Below are 19,654 nucleotides of genomic sequence, written 5' to 3' on the forward strand. Positions count from 1 at the left end.
CTCTCAGCCGTTCCTTTCAAAGGTTCTCATACTTTTCCAAAAACAAGCCCTTAATGTGGTAAAAATATTAATGATTTAAATATATTATTTAAAATTAGTATCTAAATTTTTAGGCTATCGTTTTTAAGTGTAATGGCATAATTCTACACGAAATTCAGTGCAGATACTCCGCTGGTCGCTGTCGCTCGCTGCACTTCAGGGTTGTTACTGCGCGTTCTCTCAAGTAGACGAGGAAGGCGTCCACCTCCCCGACGGTACCCGAGCGCCCGGGAACGGCGAGAGGGAACCAGCACGCCCGCTCTGCTGCCACAGCGATGGCGCGTCCCGGCTCCCGGCTCCCGACTCCCGGCGTCACATCCAGGCGCCCCGGCTCCAGGCGTCCCGGCGTCCCGTGTCCCGGCACCCGGCGTCCCGGCGTCCCGGCTCCCGGCGTCACGTCCAGGCGCCCCGGCTCCCGGCTCCCGGCTCCCGGCTCCCGGCTCCCGACTCCCGGCGTCCCGGCGTCCCGGCTCCCGACTCCCGGTGTCCTGGCGTCCCGGCTCCCGACTCCCGGCGTCCCGACTCCCGGCGTCCCGGCTCCCGGCGTCCCGGCGTCCCCGCTTCCCGGCTCCCGGAGTCACGTCCAGGCGCCCCGGCTCCCGGCTCCCGGCTCCCGGCTCCCGACTCCCGGCGTCCCGGCTCCCGACTCCCGGTGTCCTGGCGTACCGGCTCCCGACTCCCGGCGTCCCGGCTCCCGGCGTCCCGGCTCCGGGCTCCTGGCGTCACGTCCAGGCGCCCCGACTCCAGGTGTCCCGGAGTCCCCGCGTCCCGGCTCCCGGCTCCCGACTCCCGGCGTCCCGGCTCCCGGCGTCACGTACAGGCGCCCCGGCTCCAGGTGTCCCGGCTCCCGACTCCCGGCGTCACATCCAGGCGTCCCGGCGTCCCGGCTCCCGACTCCCGGCGTCCCGGCGTCCCGGCTCCCGGCGTCCCGTGCAGGCGCCAGGCGGGCTTGCCGGCCGAGGGCCGGTGTGTTCCCGTCCCACGGCGACGCCGGGGTGCTGGCTGGCTGGACGCGCTGCCTTCAGGAAGAGCGGCCGTCCCCGGACAGTGCCTGGCCGTCGTCGTCCTCCTGGTTAGCGCGGGGAGCGCAGGGCGGGTTCTGGAGCGCCGGTTCCTGCCTGAACCTGGGCCGCTGGTGTGCCCTGTGTGGGACAGACCCGGTGTGGCCCGTCCATCTCGCTTTGTGTCCTTAAAGTGGCGTTCAGGTGACCTCCTGAGGTAGGCGAGGCCGGAAGTGGCAGGATCGTTTCTCCAGCTGTGAGCCCAGTGTCCGTCCACAGAGATGCCTCCTCTGGATGGCCACTTACTGCTTCTTGGAATCTCCGAGCCCGGGGAATTCAAGGACTCAGAAAACATGGGAATACACGCGGTGTAGAAAGGGCCTTTTGTGTTCTCAGGGATGCATCCTGGGTTGTATTTCACTTTATGTGGTCAGAAGCTGGCTTCCAGTGAACTGTGTGTGGGTCAGTCCAGTAGGAGTTTGAGACCCAGACACTTCTGTTCTCCTTTGTGTGGAATTGTTTTAAAGTTTATGTATTTGAAAGGCAGAGCTAGAGAGAGAGGAACAGAGACGTCTTCCACGGCTGGCTCCCTCCCCAGCTCAGGCTGGGACTAGCTGAACACAGGCGCTTCCTTCATGTCTCCCAAGTAGGTGGCAGGAGCTGGACCAACTTCCACTGCTTTCCCAGGCACACTGGCAGGAAGCTGGATCAGAAGTGCTTTAGCCAGGACTGGCACCTTTATGGGATGCTGGCACTGCAGGTGGAGGCTTAGCCCTGCGTGTGTCAGTGCAGAGAACTGATTATTGAAATTGTCAGATGGACATTCAGCTAGTGCTGATGAGTGCTTTGAAGAGCCTTCCAGGCAAGATTAACATATGGATGGAGGCAGATTATCAGGGAAGATGGAGTGACTAGTGTTTTTTAAACACTGGGACCATTTTGAATCGTAACATCAATCAATGGTTTGCAAATAATGTTAAAAAATAGTGTATATATATATATATATATATATATATATATCCATAAGAAGAGTAACCTAGAGTAGCAGGCATATATAGTCAGAACAATTATTGATTTGTGAAATTTTGGTTTAGTTAGATATAACACACAATTCCCCTCCCCTCTCTCTTTCTGCCAACTTCCTTGTCCACTCCTCTCTATCTCTGGAAGTTGTTCTCTCCATTAGCCTTAATTTTTTAATTTTTATTTTTTGGAAAGTATTTATTTGAAAGGAAGGATGTAGAGAGAGAGGGAGAGACATAGAGAAAAAAGAGAAATCTTCCATCTGCTGGTTCACTCAGATGGCCACAACTCCTGGGGCTTGCCCAGAGTGAAGCCAGAAGCCCAGAACTCCCTCCAGGTCTCCCACATGGATGACAGGGATCCAAGCACATTAGCAGGGAGCTGGATGAGCAGCAGAGCAGTTGGCTTTTGAACCAGCACCCCAACATGGTATGAGGCAGCAGCCCAGCCCATTCTGCTACAATGCCAGCTGCAAACTTAATTAAAACAATTTTTTTTTTTTTGTAAAGAAGACAAAAGTTGAGCATTACATTGTTAACCTCCAATACCAACTACTCACCTTCAACAGTCAACAGCTTTCTGATTTGATCATATAGTTTTGGTCCTCAGAGGTGTGTTGAGAGGTAGTTAAGGCATCAGGAGGAAAGGGAGTTGCCATCATCTCTCATCTCAGAAGTAGCCTGAAGGAAGAGCAGCAGAGAGGAAAATGCAGTCTAGGTCTCCAGAATCTTATTTTTGTGGGTCATATATATTTGTGTTTGTGTCTTGTTTTATCAGCCACTTTATTTAAGTAAAATAGGAGTTTTGTTCTTTTTCCCGATATTCTTATAGAGTTAGATTTGGAGGCGGGGACATGGGGATAGGGAATATTCAGGGCCATGTTAAATAAAAGAAATTAGGTATAGGAAAAATAGCCAAGATCTCAATTCATATCAAATTATTTTAACGCTATATATTATATACAGGTACATGTCAAAAAGGTCATAGAAATGGATATAAAAGATAAGATTGTCCACCAGAACTCTAAAATTAAAAAGATAAGAAATATTAATTATTGGCAAGGCTTTGAAGTAATAAAATCTTTCCCACAACTGCTGGGAGTCTAAATTGCTGCAACCACTTGGAAAACAGTTGGATAATATCTAGAAAGGTGAGGCATACATATCTAGTATCCTAGATCTAGGAAATGTGTGCACTGGTGCATGAAGAAGTATTACACGGATAGTCAAAGTAATGTGACTTGTATCAACTAGAACTGGAAACAGCATGAGTGAACATTTACAGTAAATCAGATACATAGTGTTGAATACAATTCAGCGAAGACACTGGACAGTTCAGAGATGTATACAACAGTATGGATGAGTCGGAAACAAAATTTTGTGAAAAGACATTCCACAAAAAGTATGATCATACTTATGTAAGTCAAAACCAAGCTATCTTATATTGTTTAGGGATGTATGCTTAGGCTACAAAACATATTAAGACTGTAAATAAATGATCACCATAAAAGTCAGGATTGTGATTTTCTATGGGAGAAGGGGGAGGGAAGACAAAGGTTGTGAGAGGACGGAACAGCAGTGCTGTTAGTCCTGAGTTACGATGAAGCAGGTGTATGCTTTATACCTAACTTGTTAAGCTGCGCAGACAGCATTTACTTATCTGTACAGTTAACACTTTAAAAAAAAAATACATATGGGGCTGGCAGTGTGGTGTAGCCAGTAAAGCCACTGTCTGCGATGCCAGCATCCCATATGGCTGATGGTTAGTGTCCCAGCTGCTCCACTTCCTGATAATGGTCTGGGAAAGCGGCAGAAGATGGACTAAGTGCTTGGGCCCCTGCACCCATGTGGGAGACCCAGATGAAGCTTCTGGCACCTAGCACTTGGGGCCAGCCCTGGCCGTTGCAGCCATCTGGGAAGTGAACCAGAGCATGGAAGAGCTCCGTCCCTCCCTCTGTAACTGACGTACAAGTAAATAAATAAATCTTAAAAAAAAATAAATAAATAAGGAAATAGTTTATGTGTCAATATGGAAAGATCTCCAAAATATATTGTGAAGTATCAAAAGCAAGTTCTGAGAGTGGGTGTTTGACCTGGCAGTTAAGATGCTCACCACCCACATCCGAGTGCTAGATTTAACTCCCACCCATGGTTCCTGACTCAAGGCAGTGTTAAATCACCATGGTGTTCAGATTCCTGTGATATGTCACCATGACCCTCAGAAAAATGTAAAGCTAAGATTCAAAAATGTTAGATGTCCACTGGGAAAATGCGGTAGAGAATGCAATGTTTGTCAAAATTTCTTTTAGAGGTATAAAGCAGGGCCACTTGCAGTCACCATGGCATTCCTTCCTTTTTTGTGACTTGCTTTCTTATTGGATTAAAAAAAAAAAAAAAGCCTGGGAGATTTTATTAAAATTGGAAGATTCTTAGCATTGCTCTCCACTATGGCTTCTCACTTGTCCTGTTGTTTTCTTCCTCTTTATATCTTTTTTGGTTGTGTGTTGGTGTCCTGCAGATAGAACTATGCTGACAGATTGACCTAAGTGTTCTGTAAGCATTAATCGGGAGTACTATTGGTTGTTTTTCCTGTCCACAAATTACACATAGAGAAGGATTGTTTTCTTGGTGCCATTTACCTTCCTTCTCTAGGGGCCTGCAGAAAGTGTGAACTAGGGCTGAGTGACTGGTTCCTTGGAGATTAAACACTCGGTCACCTTTCCTGCGCAGCACTCAGTCTACAATGCCATTGAACTGGGATCATTATGAGTCCCATTCCTAGATATGGACATATGCATCTCCAAGGGCCTGGGTAGCTCAATTGGTAGAGCATCAGACTTTTAATCTGAGGGTTCAGGGTTCAAGTCCCTGCTCAGGCGCCTGTGCTTTTTGTCCTAACAGTTGGCTGCTGATGTCTTTTGCACACAAGGTTGATAGGTTGGTGCTGGGGAAAAGAAGCTGAGCAGAGCGTGTGTTTACTGAGGAAAGTACTCACCGTGTTCTGCCTTTGGTCGCTTAGCTGGTCAGGGTCCCCCCTCCTCACTGAGCTGCTCCGCTGCTCCCTCTGGGATGCTCCTTCTGACAAACTGGGGCTAAGGAGTCACCTGACAGACACGGCAGTGGGCAGTGGGCAGTGGGCAGTGTGGGCAGTGTGGGCAGCCTACCCAGAGATATCGGGCTGCTGTGCTACTCATTTCTCTAACTTAGATCAACTCTGATTTGATGGTGTAGCTGACGAGATAACAGATTGTATTTTTCTTATTAAATACACGTGTCCTCACCAACTGTGGCAGAATTGTAGTTCCATTCCATGTGCAGATGGCATGAGGGTGCATTAGAAAGTCCTGAGGAAACTTAACAAAACTTCTAAGAGCTAAGAAGCATGTTCACTAAGATCACAGAGTAAAGAAAAAAGTACTAAAATCAACTGTACCGGGGCCTGGGTTGTGGTGTAATGTTTAAGTCACAGCTTGTGATGCCAGTATCCCTTATTGGACACTGGTTCTAGCCCTGGCTGCTGTGCCTCCAATCCAGCTCCCTGCTAAGGCACCTGGAAGACAATGGAAGATGGCCTACATCTGTGGGCCCCTGCCGCCCACATGGGAAACCTGACCCAGCCCTGACCCTTGCAATAATTGGGGCAGTGAACCAGCAGATGGAAGATCTCTCTCTCTCTCTCTCTCTCTCTCCCTCCCTCCCTCCCCCCCCTTTCTCTGCATTTCAAATAAAATAAATATTTTGTGAAAATCAATTGTACTTCTGTATGCTAGTGATGAGGTTCAGAACATACCACCCTACAATATGTCACGCCAAAGTATACCTCCTGGACCTATTATTTTGGGCTATTTATTTTGACAAAATGACAAATTAGGAAACTCTTTAAAAGCAGAAATGAAGTTATAGAAGTGTCATCTATGACACCTAGTACATCTAGAACAGATATCCTCAGTTGTGAGGGTGTCTCTCACTCTGCCCCAGGAAGAGAAGATGACTCTAAATCACTGGAATCTTTTTAGTCACTAAACTCATGAAAAATTTCATGAAAAATACAGTGAGAACTTACAGGTTTCACAGATTGTGTAAAACTGGTCAGGGTTGCAGGGATGTAGATGGAAGAAGATTGATAACGAATTGATTCTTGTTGAAGCTGAGTGATAGGCACCCAGGGTCCATTGTGACATTGTCTCTACTTTGGAGTATATTTGAAACTTTTCATAATAACAAGCTATTTGTAAACAAAACAAAAAATCAATGAATTACTAAAACCTTACCAATGGAGAAGGCACTGACTTGTTGCTGAAACTGAACCCCTATGATGTAAAAGCAAGATCCAGCCTCCTGTCAGTCTCCCTTAGCTCAAGGCGTCCGTGCCTGTCCTTTATCAAAAGGAATTTACTGAACTGAACCCAGCTGTCCTGACAGCGTCCCTGAGCCTAATGTGTCCTTGCCCAGCCTTCTGATAGCACTAAAACTAACTCATGAGACTGACAGAGTCGGATACCCTGCCCTGAAGATTCCAATCACCAGGCTCACAAGCCATTTGCCTCTCATAGATAACACCTCGGTGGCCAGTGTGGTCAGAAGTGTTCCCTCTCAGGGCCTTCCAGGTCTTGGCAGGGGAATTCCCTGGACAGAAAGCACCTACCGCCTGCATGTAGCCCCCAGATTGACTGAAGGCCCTTGGCCATCTAAGATCCCCTGAAGAGCGCAGCACCATCGACCAAAGGAAGGCCGCGAGCACCCTTGACCAACCAGGAACGTGGACACGAGCCGAACACGCACCTCAGCCCCAACTTCAAGCTGTTACAACCTCAACGCTTAGCGCTGGAGGAGCCCGAGTTAAGCGGTAGGTGCCTGGATCCTTGCTCTGTAATTTGCAAGTAAATACCTACTGTCTTCCACCCGCTGGGTGTCAGGTACCCGCTTTCTGCCCATGGACCCCGGGCTGAGGAGTCCAAAGCGATTCCTCCAACCAGTTGGGAGTGTTGCTGTGTAACGAGAAGTGCTCCTTTCTCTGGGTTATCGCCCCTATATGCACGACGCATTCTTCCCGGCACACAGCTGTTTTCCTCTTCCTGATCTGTCCATCCCACCTAAGAACTCAGAAAGTTTTCCTCTCCTATACCAGCAATAAGCAGACACACGAAGGTACGACACCATTTGCAGATCCCCAAACAGTAAGTTCAGGGCGGGCCCTGTGGCGCGCCGAGTTGAAGCTCACTTGGGATGCCCGCATTCCATGAGTGCGTGGGTTAGTCCCGGCTCTGCTCGGGAAAATCTTGCGCCCTTGCAAGCAGATGAAACACCTCTCAGTGACTGTAGATGAGACTCGCCGGCGGGAACAGGAGAAGCAGAACGAGATCCTCGCCGGGCCCCGCGCTGCGCTTCACTACGGTCCGCGAACAGCGAGCTCCGACCTGCTGGCCTGTGGCGGTGGTGGCCCGAGTCCGCCCGGGGGTGGGAGCGGATCTCTGCCTGGCGAGAAACGAGTGGGGTCATCAATCAGGGGACGAAAGGATTAGGAGAGGGCAGCGTCTGCGCGATACAAGGCAGTTTTGACTTCCGCGAAAGCTGATGAACAGCCAGCAGAGTGGCGCAGCGGAAGCGTGCTGGGCCCATAACCCAGAGGTCGATGGATCGAAACCATCCTCTGCTATAAGTTTTGCAGGCTCCACGTTTGCCGGCTTTGTTGAATCTGGGCTACGCAAAGCCGATTGATACCGAGAAATATATAAACATTTCTAAAAATCAGTCCTGCTTTAGGGGGAGGGTGTCTCTGTCCCACCTTCCTCTGAAAACCTGTGTATCTGTCTCTTCCTAATTCTTTGAGAAAGAGCAATTCACAACCCAAAAGCTGACATAGCGGCAAATTCCATATTCACTTCTAATGCTTGCCAGGACAGTCTCTCCCCTATTAATGATTTGCTTTTTCCTCCCATCAGTAAATAACTGGCTAAATGTTGGGGTGCCACAATGGTGGCCCCATGAGTGGCCTGTCCGGGAGGATGTGAGGTCTACACTCACTGGAGAGTTTGGGAGGGGATCCCCCAGCCTGACAAGCCTTCACTGACCAGAGCCCTAGTGGGCCCCTTGACTGCAGCCCTGCGTGAGGCCCTGGGGTACAACTACCCAGATAAGGTGCTCCTGAAGGTCTGACCTGCAGACCTTGAGAGGTAGCGTTTGTTCTTTCAAACAGTGAATCCGGAGTTGTTACGTTGATAGGTGAGTAATACTAACCGCAAACTAAGATATGTTTCTCCATGTTCCCTAAGCCTCTTTAATGTTTGATTACTTCTGTTTTCTAAAATTAACACCTAAAGCATTGATTTAGAACATCCTCTCAAGCACAAGTCATCTCGGTGTAGGTAAATGAGTTTTCACACTGCAAGCCTGCAAGTAACTTCTACCTAATGGAAAAGTAAACCATAATGGTACTTGAAAAAGAGGTTGTGTGAAAATGGGATTTCTAAAAAGTTCATTTTTAAGATTTTGAAATCTAGGCGTAGTTATTTCATAACACACATTTCCCACAAACTTCGTGAAGGCCACAGTATGACCAGCTCCTCAGGGGCTCTGTGCTCCTGCAGTTACTGTCCCCCTTCTTCCTGTAAGCTGATACCCATCCTGGCTTCTAACACCAAAACTGAGTTCTTCCTGTGATGGTTTTATCATGATTGGCTCCCCAAGTGCATGCAGACATTTACACTCTGAAGATTCACAATAATGGTCAATGAATTAATAACAGTTGATGCATTGAGGGTAGAGATCTGATCTAATTATGCTTAAGCCACTGTCTGCAATGCCAGGATCAAGCCTGTTCCAGGTTCCTTCACTTCTGATCCAGCTCCCTGCTAAAAAAGCAGAGGAGGATGGCCCCAAGTGTTTGGGTCCCTGCCACCCTGTTGCAACCAACCATCTGGGGAGTGAACCAGTGGCTGGAAGATCTCTCTCTTGCGCTCTCTCTCTGTGTCTCTCCCTCTCTCTCTGTAGCTCTGACTTCAAACAAATAAATAAATCTTTAAAAAAATTGTTAAATGCAATACATGAGAGATTTTAAAAGGATAAATAGGTAACAAATGCATAAAAACAAAAAATCATTAGTACCATATTAAAAAGAAATATTAGTTTTATTAGAAAACAGAAAGGGGAGATATTAAGAAAAAAAAACAAGAGAAAAAGGAGGAAATAAGTTACTGAAAGGTAAGGAAAGTGATGATAGAACTAAAAATGAGAAAAGTTATGAGTGCATTTTAAAGCAGCCACCAATAGGTGAGTCAGAAAAAGTACTCAAGGAGGAGAGAAAGGCAATATGTTATACCTAGAGATACAGCAGAGGAGGAAAGAAAGCATGAATAATTAAGTAGTATTGTGTAAAACCCTACACAGACAAGCTTGTAAATTAAAGCAACAAAATAATGCAAAAATAGGAATGTGTATGACAAGATGGATTTCCATTATGGTGGTCTAAAATATCAAAGGGTATCAAAAATAAAAGAACGATTAAGCAAAGAGGTCAAGCAGGAGAGGTGGGGGGTAAAAATAGAATTCTTGAGTTGTTATATAAATTTATAAATCATAGACATTAAAAATAAAGCACTAAGAAAAAGCACTACTAAAATGAAGCTAGAAATACTGTTTAACAGATAAAATTTTTAAAAATATAAGCCATTTCATAAAGTCAAAGAGTTAGTTGAATAAATGGGAAATAGGAGAAACTGAGGGGAAGCATTGAAAAGAGGAAGAATGAAGAGAAATAGAAGAAATGTAAAAACCTCTGAGAGAAAGGCATATAATAAACACTACAGTCATGAAAGAAACAAAGACGAAACAGCATGAGGAAAAAAGAGAATGCTGAAATTTGGAGAGCTTTGTGTCAAAAATTTAGAAAGGGGCATCAGAAGGAAGAATGCACCCTACAAATACACTTCTGAAATTAGAGAAAAGCAAAAGGGAGTCAGAGGTTAGAACTTTAGGTAGGCTTGGTTTTAGGAAAGAATAAGGAAAGTATACAAAGTTTCTGGAAAGTACAGAAAACGTTTCAGTCATGAAGTGAATGAATATATGATAAAGATCCATATAAAATAAGGTAGAGAAAAACAAGACAAGTTACAGCGCTAAAGGAGAAAAGATTACCCAGGAAAGAAGCGGCAAAAATAAAGAGCATTGGATTGAAAAAAACTACCAAAGATACAAAATACAGAGGAGATGGAGAAATAAAATAGTGGGGAGACAAACGGGATGAAGTGAAACTTAAGCAAAATAATTAATGCCCAAACAGAATGACACATAGGAAGAGAATTTTAGAACTTAATGTCGGAATAGAAAAGTGAAGTAAACTTAGCTACACAAAATGAGTACACGGGCAAGAAGACTGCTTATGTAATGAGCGCACTGAGAACTTGTGTGTCAGGCAATGCTGTAGCCAGCACTGCTGCCTCCCGGGTGCCCATCGGCAGAAAGCTGAGCCAGCAGCCAGAGCCCTGTGGGGAGCAGCCGGACTAGACTGAGTTACTGGAATTAAGACTTATTCTATGCATCTGCTCTCCCACAATATGGCGCTGGGAGAGAAGTAAACAGCTTCCGCACAGCTGCCTCCAGTTCAACCAATTAACTGTAGGACTTGCTCCTGATTGGAGGAGAGCAGCGTACTCGGCGTGTGGGCAGCCGAGTTGGGATTGGCGGAGGAGGACTATAAAGGAGGAGAGAGACGGCATTCACCAGGAACATCTATGGGGAACATCTAAGGGAACCCGTGCAGCCCCCGAGAAGAGCCGGCCGGCGGTGTGCCGCACCCCTGCGGAAGTGGGGAATGCGGCCAGGGGGAACTGCCCTTCCACGGAGGTGGAAGGGATAGTAGCCAACCCGGGAAGAACCAGCAGCAAACCCGGGGAGGGCCGAGCAGACGAAAGAACAGCGTAGGGTCCTGTGTTGCTCCTCCACGAAGAGGGGGAGCGACATAATGGTGCCGTGACTCGGATATGAAGCCTAGGCAGGGTCCTGTGTCGTTCCCCCATGAAGACGGGGAGCGACAAGCCCGGTGTCCAACCCTGCACTGGATATGGGACGCAGGTGTCCCTTACCAAAACCCCACCCCCTCTTTATGTCTTTTCATGGCTCCATCCACAGCACAGTCCTTACAAATACTTGCTTGTTTGTTTACCTACTCATCTATTGAAGGACGCTTGGTTGCTTCCACTTCTTGGCAAATATGAATAAAACGTCTATAAGCATTTGTGTGCAGGGTCCCACCTGGACATAAGCTTTCAGCTCACTCGGATCAATACCTAGGATTGTGGTTGGACCGTGCTTAGTATTCTAAGAAACTGTTGATCCCCCAAAGTGGCTGTATCACTTGGCATTCCCACCAGCAGTGAAGGAGAGTGCCCAGCGCCCCACACCCTAGTCAGTATCTGGTGCTCCGATTTGGATTTTAGCCTTATCTCATTGCTGTTTTAATTTGCTGTTTCCTAGGGACACACAGTGTTGGGCATAGGCATTTTCCCATCTAGTTTTCATTTTCTTCAAGGAGGTGTTCAGATTTTTCGTCCGTTTTTTTCCCTTTACTTACTATGAATTTCAACATTCTATGCGAATTTTGTACACCAGTCCTTTATCAAATATGTATTTTTTCAAGTGCCTTCTCAGCCCAAAGCGTCACCAGGGCTAGGGCTGAAACTCGGGTCCGGGATTGGTAAGCCAGGGCTTCCAGCTCGTGACCCCGAACCTCCAGGCGTGCCAGAGAGCAAGGGGCCCGGGTCTTCCAGGTGCCACGTGGGGAAACCCAGCCCCTGAGCGGGTGGCGAAGGGGCGCCCGAGTCCTGCACACTCCGAAAACCGCAGACGCGAGAGAGGCGAGAGCCACGGGAAAGGAGGCGCGAGTTCCTCTAGTTTGCCGGGCCAGCCTCCAACCCACCCGACCGCCGGCTCCACGGAGACTTTCCGGGCTGCACCCACACGCGGGTCCAGGTCTCGCGTGCTGAGCACCTGGCAGAGCTGCCCGCATCCTAAGCGGCTCGGAGAGCGCGGGCAAACAGCTCTGGACGCCGCTCCCTCCGCTGGCAGAGCCTGGAGACGCTACCCTAGCCATTCCGGCCTGGCCACTCCATGACCCGGGACAGCCGTCCAGCCCGGCGCGCTGCATCTCTCGGGAGTCGTTGTGCCTGCTCCCCGATGCAGCTGGAGAGACCGCAGAGGTCCGTGCGCCCCGCGAGCGCCTCGAAACAGTCGAGCCAGCTGCGCGGACTGGCGAGGCCGCGCGTCCCCCGTTCCCGTCGGACAGGCAGAGCACCCGGAGACCCTCGCGCTCCGCTTGCGCCCGGCGTCAACTGTCGCAGACCACCGTGCGCTCGGACTGCGGCCGGTCCGGGGACCGCTGGAAACCTCGGGAGCCGAAACCTTTCTCCGAGCCCCGCACCGCGCCCCCTCGCTCCTCATGGGCAGTTACCTGGGCAAGACCGACCCCTCGGCGTCGTCCTCCGCCCAGGTGCGCACTGACTTGCCCACCGGGCGGACAAACCGCCGACCGTCTCCGCCTCTCTACCAGATGCATCGGGTTCAGCACGTCCACTGCGTCCACTCCGGGCTTCAGCACAGGCCGGCCAGGCGGCTGCCGCGCTGGGACCCGTCCCGCCCTCCGGCACGCAGAGTCAATGAGGCCTGGAGGCGCTTCCCCATGAGGCGGACCCAGAACTCCATCATGCGGCCTCTGCCCTCCGACTGGTGGGAAAGCTATTGCAAGCGGACCATCTGGTCACTTCGGCACCCCAGGCCGGTATGCAGCCCGGTGACCGTCAAGATCTCGCCTCCCGAGCGGAGGGCCGCCGCGTCCCTTTCGCCGGCAAACGTCATCAACTCTGCAGGGCCCCTGGCTTCGGAGCAGCCCCCGGACCCCTGTGCCAAGGAGACGGTCCTGCGGGCCCTCCGGGAGTGCGGGAAGAGAAAGCAGAAGAGGGAGCAGCCGCAGTTACCCGAGGGCCTGCACTGCAGGACCGCTCCGGGGGCCAGGCCCTCAGCGTTTAAGCCCCTGGTGAAAACCGGAGCTCCCCCTCGCTTTGTGCCCAGGCGGGGGCCTCTGAAGAGAAGCCGGAACTCCTGGGGCCCCGATGCCGACCTGAGCAGGAGGCCCAGTTGGTCTTCTTGGAGCTCTGGGGCCAGCACACACACAGGCCCTCCCAGCTCGAAAAGAAATCCCATCAGCAGCAGCTACAGCTCTTCCAGATACTTCTCCGAGCCGTGGAGGAGAAGCATCCTCAGGGCATCGCTTCAGAGCCCGGAGTGGCCGATCAAAAAGCAGGACAGTGGTGGACAGCCTCACTCTCCAGTCCCCCCGGACACAGGCAGTGAGTCATCTGAAGCCTGTGTCCCCTCTGGGTCGCCCCTGCTCCTCCCCAGGCCTGCAGACCCGCTCCCAGTGTCCCCAGCTCCCTGGAGTGGTGACGGCATTGCAGAGGAGAACCTGGCCTTGGGAGGGACGGCTGGGCTACTGGGGAGCAACAGGGCCAGAAAGGACACAACTGAGGCCCCTGCAGACAGGGTCCCTGGGGGGAGGCCTGCTGTCCACCAGCCTTCTTCAGCGGGAGCTGCAGCCCAGGGCCCAGATCCCCTGCTAGAAGGCGTACAGGCAATGCGGAAGTCCCCGAGTCCTCGGGGCTCCCCACGGGCCACCGGAGAGGCCGTCAGTGCTACCTGTTCCCCTCCCGCCCCTGCGGGGTGCTCACAGTCGCAGCCCCTCCCGGGCCCCTGTTCAGAGTCCAGGTCCAGAGCTGCTTGCATCTCGCCAGCCCCCAGTGGCACCAGGTCACCAGTCACTGGCACCGTCCCTCAGGCTGACAGGGCTGACGTCAGCCCAGCAGCACCGCCCACCCAAAGTGCTCAGTCCGCACTGAAGGGCAGCCCAACCCCCCAGCCTCCTGAACCTGTACCAGCTGCTCACATGGTGCTAAAACCCAGGTGGGAGCCCCAACACGATATGGGCAAGGGAGACGCCATTTACTCCAGCGCAGCTCCCGCAGCGGCCTTTCCAAGCCCTTTCCTCTGCACAGCTCCAGGTACCACAACGCCCACTTTCAAGCCCATCTTCCGGGGTGCCGTAGCACCACTTAAAACCCTGCCGGTGCCGGCTCCCTTCCCCACTAAGCAGCCCTCAGCTCCGTTCCCCCCAGCTTCCTCCCACCTCTTCCACGGCCTGGTCAAAGCCACTTCTGTGGTCATGTCCACCAGCCTCACCAGCGCACCCACAGACTCCACCTTGAAGCCCGCTTTGAGCTTGGGGGTCGTGAGTATGGCCAGTGCCGTGGGCAGCACTTGTTCTGTGCCTTCCACTTGGCACACTTTCCTCCTGGGGGCCACCCAGGCCTTGAGAACCGGTTTCTCGCCAGGCACAGGCTTGTTCCTCCCATCGCCCCAGCGTCCTACCATTCCCCCTGTTCGTACAGTCACCATCTTCAGCCAAGTTCTTCCCAGTGCTGTCCAGATAGCTTCCAGCAGCAGCAGCAACAACAATGCTAATTTTTCTGTCTCTGGCAGCCCCCTGTCTGCCCCAGCCCTGGTGCCCACATTATCTCCCAGAAGCTCCAGCCTGACCCCCGTGTCCACGAGTCCTACAGGGTCAAGCCCAAGGCCACCTTTCCCACCATCTCCAGGAGCCCCTCACCTGCCTGCCACAAATGGGCTGAAGCAAGGCCACTCCCAGCCAGTTGTTCCCACAAGCTTCAGCAGCTCTTCCCTTTCTGGGAACTCAAAAGTGACTCCCCCAACCCCAGTGCCAGCTCCCTCTTGGCCAAATCTGGGTGGCACCACACAGCCAGGCTTTGGGGATCAGACATCCTCAGCTTCTACCTTCTACCCCCCTGCCAGCTTCAAGCCAGACCTTAGCAGCGGCTTTCCCTTCAGTCAAACCAGTACCCCCGGCTTTGGAGCTGTGACCCAGAAACACCGGAGTGGGGCTTGTGGCCCAGTGTTTGGCAGCAAAGCCCCACGGCCCTTTGCCTTTGGGGGAGTAGTGACCCCTATGGACTGCGGGGAGCCTGAGCAGCTCAGCCCCACTGTCCCGGACATGAGCTCCACACGTGGAGCTTTTGGCACTGGAGCAGTGCCGAGCGGGGCTCCTGGCCCTGGGACCCCTTTTGGAAAAAGCTGGAGACAGAACACTCAGGGCTTGTCTGGCCAGAGTACCCCTTTTGCCTTGGGGAGGAGCAGTCTTTCTGCCAGAAACACTACCTTTGGGATGGCCTCGATGAGCCCCTTTGCTCAGAGTGCGTCTTTCTTCGGGAAAGCAAAGGCGGGTAGCAGTTTAGGTTTCGGGCTGCTTTCCCCCACTGCCCAAGACACTGTGGCGCGAGGACCTTTCAGACCAGCACTGCCTTCATTTTCCATTGGTGCGAAGTCCAAAACCCCAAAGAAGTGGGAGCAAGGGCACTCCCGGAGGCATCGTGCCCACAGGAAATAGTGTCTGCTGCCCAGTCACCCAGCCTTGGTCTGGACTCAGTATTGTGAAGAGCCCCAGTGTCTTCCAACGCTCCACAGCAAGAACTGTAGATGTTCACCCTGCGAGTGCTCCGAGAAGGTAGAGGACCAAAACACCATCTAGCAGTGCCAGCGAATCAGTGGATGTGAAGAGACACTTGCCTTCCCTGCCTGCCCACTGCTCTGTGGATCAGGACACTGCCTCCTGCTTTTCCCTCGCCAACAGCCATGGCAGGAAGGCAACCAGCTCAGCCCATGCCTCTGGCATCTTTGGAAGTAGGGAAAGATCCTCACTAAACTTTAACCTTCTTAATATCTGGCTCTAAGAAGTGCATTTCTTTCTTTGGTCCCTAGGGGATGCTGACCTCTCATTTCTTGCTGCTTTGTTCCGCGATGGGTTCCTGGAGAAAATTTTGATGTAATTTGACTTTGAGTCCAGCTTTTCTTTGAGGACCAATGGTCAACTCTGATGGGTGGCCCTTGCTGGGCCACTTCCTCTCACCAAATTGTTTTAGGCTTTTTCCAAGACAGGAGATGGCTCAGCACCACCTTAGAGATTGGTTAGTCAAGGCTCACCTGTCAGTCCCAGGGATCATTCCTTATTCCAGGACAGGGAAGAATTTGGCCAGGTTCCCTCCAGGCACGGGGCAGGCCCGGTGGGCCTTTCCTGTATGGCACGCCTTTACTTGCCTGCCACTCCCAGGACGAGTGAATGGAGACTTGCTCTCCTTACTCTGTATGACAGAGATGTGGATGTTGTACTTCTGACTGAATGTGGAGGAGGAGTGGCTCTTGGATGGGTGCTTTGTTGATAGAGCCAGATTTCATTGTGTAAATGTTTCTGGGGCTTGGCTACTTGGATGGGTCAGCAGCAGGACTTCATGCTGCTCTGCCGACACCGATTATATGGCAGCATTTGAACACCGAGGGCTGACTTCTTGGGAAGCGGCAGGACCAGGGGTGAGAGAGATGGGAGGCAGCTCTTGCTGCAGGTCCCTCCGGGGTGAGCTGGGAATTGCCCAATCCAGGAACCAGATTCTACATTTCCTTTTGTTAAATTTGTTCCTCATCAAAGCACCTCCCTCACCTCTCCCAGAGAGGGCAGGCAGGGCTGCAAGGCTCCCGTTCCTGAAACAAAGCAAGAAAAGGGGAAACAGCAGGAACACAAGTGGGTCTCATCTCTAAGCTGGGACAGACTCCTTAGCACTTCTTGCTCTCATGGAAAAAATAAAAGACAAGAATGACTCCCTGAGTCCATCCATCTCCTGTTATGTCCCTTGCTTTATGGATACATTGGGGGAGGTCTAATTGGAAAAGCAATCTTAAATTGGGTGATAAAATAAAAATGTCGAAATAAGTCTGTGATGACTGTCAAACAAATCAATACAGAGGCAGAAAGAGAAGAAACTTGTCCAGCGCTACGCAGTTTGGAATGGCTAGATTTGGGATTTAAACCCTAATGGCCCTGGTGTCTGTGCTGACTTGTCTCTCCCTATAGCAGATCCCCAATGTAGGATTCCAACCTGGTATGTCTGAGTGTAAGCACCCATGCTAGTTGGCACTTTTAAAGCTGTCCCTTCGCCTGAGAGTATCATCCTACAGGGCCTGCAGGGACAGCATCAGGCACTGCCCACCATCTTTGAAGCATCCAGGCATGGTTGTGGGCCCCAGCTGTGATTTGGTGACACATTCAGAGGTTAAGGAGAACTCTGGTTCTTGAGGCTCAAATGCAGTGGAGATAACCAAACCAGTGATTCCAAGTGTCAGGAGCTTCTTGCTGAACGGAGGTGCTAATCCATTTGCTGTTCAGGGAAACACATCTGTCTGGACCTTGCTTCTGGATCACAGGCAATGGGAGACCCAAGGGACAAGGCTCTCCTGCTCTGGGAAGACCACATCCCCTCCCAGCATCCTTTGTGTGGCTTCCTTTCCTACTCGTCCCAAGTGGGCAGATAGGTCCTGTCCTGTCCAGCAGAGACTGAGTCCACCAGGAAGAGGTCCCTGGACAGGGAGTGGTGACTCAGGCTGATTTGGGGACAATGGCATGCAAGAAGTTACCCACCACAGGGAAAGCAAGGAACACAAGCAAGGCACGATAAGAAGACATGCATAGGAGGATAAATCAAAAAGCAAGAAAGTTCTCTACAGGGTGGTGGGAAGAGGGGAGAACAGAAAGGAAGGGACATGAGAAGGAGTCACACTTCTCCATGTGCTTCGTTGGCACGAGAAGGCGTTAAAAAGTCTGAAAGCACGTGTTAGAAACAAACCCAACACTATTTTGAGTGAACACTTACAAATTTTCTGTAAGATTGAAATGACTCCCGAATAAAAAGCTGAACAACCTCTTAACGGGAAGCTGAGAAGGGAAGAAGCACACACAGAGGAATGCTGCTCGTCCTCGGATCACTGCTCAGGAAGAAAAGGAGGACCGACGAGGGTGGGATTCGAACCCACGCGTGCAGAGCACAATGGATTAGCAGTCCATCGCCTTAACCACTCGGCCACCTCGTCACATAACGACTGTCCTCCGCCTCCCCACAGCCTCACTTCGTGAAGCCTCGCTGGGGGACCGTAACGACGCGCGCGCCTCCGCCCCGCCGGACCCCTGTCCCCGCACAGCCCCTGCCGGGGTAGCGACGCTTTGCTGCTCTCCTGGTCTCCGGCCTCAGCCGTCGGAGTTCCTCGCCACCTGCACTTGCTTTCCGGAAGAGCCGCGCTGAAAAACGCCTTCCTTGCCCCCCGGCTCCCGCCCGCGGCTCCCTTGCCCCCCGGTTTCCCGCCCGCGGGCTCCCTTCCCTCGGGCCCCGCGTCGCCGCCCGCTTCCTCCGCCTCGCCCAGGCCTTGCAACCTGTCTCCCCGAGGCTTCCCTGCGAAAACGCCTGAGATCGCCGTCTCCCGCAAACGTTTCCGCTCGTGCTGTGCCACAGAATCGGAGGCCAGCGATGCGTGTTTTCGTGCTCAGGGAATGCACCATGCCACTTGTGCAACAGAAAAGGCCGCACACGGAAATCCGGCTCGTAGCTCCACCGACCGTAGAGGAGGGTTGCAGGCTCTCACGGCTGGCTTCAGTGGCCTTTACCTTTAATGACAGCAGGCACCAAAAGACATAAAAAGACAAGCTTCATAAGCAGCCTGCTCTATATGAAAAATACAAAGCATTTGTAAATGAATCTGCTAATGAAAGTGCCGGTGATACCCGTCAACGAGTGTGTGCGTGGAAGAAAGCTTCTTACCTCTGCAGTAACAAGGGTTTGGGGAGAAATAGCAGCAAAACGACCAGCTGTGCTGAGTGAGGCTGGCGCTTACAAAGGCTGTCTGTACAATCGTTTAAGGTGCATTATGGAAGTAGAATCTCCAACATATCGCCATTATTTAACTGATTCTGATAACCGATAGTGATAACAGCGATGGTGAGGAAATTTGCCACCGCTTAACAATTACTTTTGCAAAAACCCAGATGTCTGTATTCTTTAACAAAGATCAAAGAATTTTCTTCTGGATTTGAATAGGTGCAGGAACCAGAACACTAGGCGATCCGTGTGTTGCCCGAGACCACTGCTGGGAGGTTCTTGTCTTCCTGCAATCAAGAAACAAGTCAGAGGTGAGCCAGAGAGGAGCAGTCAGCCACCAGCCCAGCTTAACGGAGAAGCTACACCTGACCCGCCAGGCGCCAGGGCGCAGCGCAGGAAAAGTCTGTATTCAGGATACGTCCCCGCTCCCTCTCTGGAATATTGCTGGCTGTAAAGGTGTTTTGGACTTGGAGGTCCGGAAAGTCAACCCAGGACCTTATCAGCCCCCTGTTACCCGACCCAAAAGTCCCCTCGATGTGGGGCAGGGCAGGGGAGATGTCCCCAAGCTGTCCCCAGGGATAGGACCAGCACCCATCCAACAGAGTCAACGAACGCGAGAGATTACTTTGGTTGTAATCGCTGGTCCTCTTCGTGGGCTGGTTTCCCCGTTCCATCGCACAAAACTTGCCCTTCTTAAAAAGTTTCTGTTTTCTTCAACCACTCTTACGTGGTCGTGTCTACCCCGGTACCTCAGTATCCGTCCGTCCCCTTTTGCTGGAAGGCTGGTTGGTGCTCATTGAGCTCCCTACGAGCTATGGATTTATAGCTTTCACCGAAT

General features: G+C 51.5%; 1 protein-coding gene, 1 long non-coding RNA gene and 3 other non-coding genes across 5 annotated transcripts in view; 4 read left to right on the forward strand and 1 right to left on the reverse strand.

Moving 5' to 3' along the window:
• LOC103345140 (uncharacterized) overlaps positions 1 to 19,654 on the forward strand; it is a 297,246-nt gene that overhangs the window by 114,366 nt on the left and 163,226 nt on the right. The gene's annotated exons all lie outside the window — the stretch shown is intronic.
• Positions 4,869 to 4,941, forward strand: TRNAK-UUU (transfer RNA lysine (anticodon UUU)). Its single transcript has one exon. It is a non-coding gene; the product is annotated as a tRNA-Lys (tRNA).
• TRNAM-CAU (transfer RNA methionine (anticodon CAU)) lies at positions 7,647 to 7,718 on the forward strand. The gene has a single exon. It is a non-coding gene; the product is annotated as a tRNA-Met (tRNA).
• Positions 12,495 to 15,509, forward strand: POM121L2 (POM121 transmembrane nucleoporin like 2). Its single transcript, XM_002721638.6, has one exon. It carries the CDS (start codon positions 12,495 to 12,497, stop codon positions 15,507 to 15,509), a length of 3,015 nt encoding a protein of 1,004 aa, XP_002721684.4.
• On the reverse strand, positions 17,956 to 18,037 carry TRNAS-GCU (transfer RNA serine (anticodon GCU)). Its single transcript has one exon. It is a non-coding gene; the product is annotated as a tRNA-Ser (tRNA).

This window comes from Oryctolagus cuniculus, chromosome 5, assembly GCF_051225735.1.
Source record: "Oryctolagus cuniculus isolate XC-2025 breed Fujian yellow rabbit chromosome 5, ASM5122573v1, whole genome shotgun sequence".
Lineage (NCBI taxonomy): Eukaryota > Metazoa > Chordata > Mammalia > Lagomorpha > Leporidae > Oryctolagus > Oryctolagus cuniculus.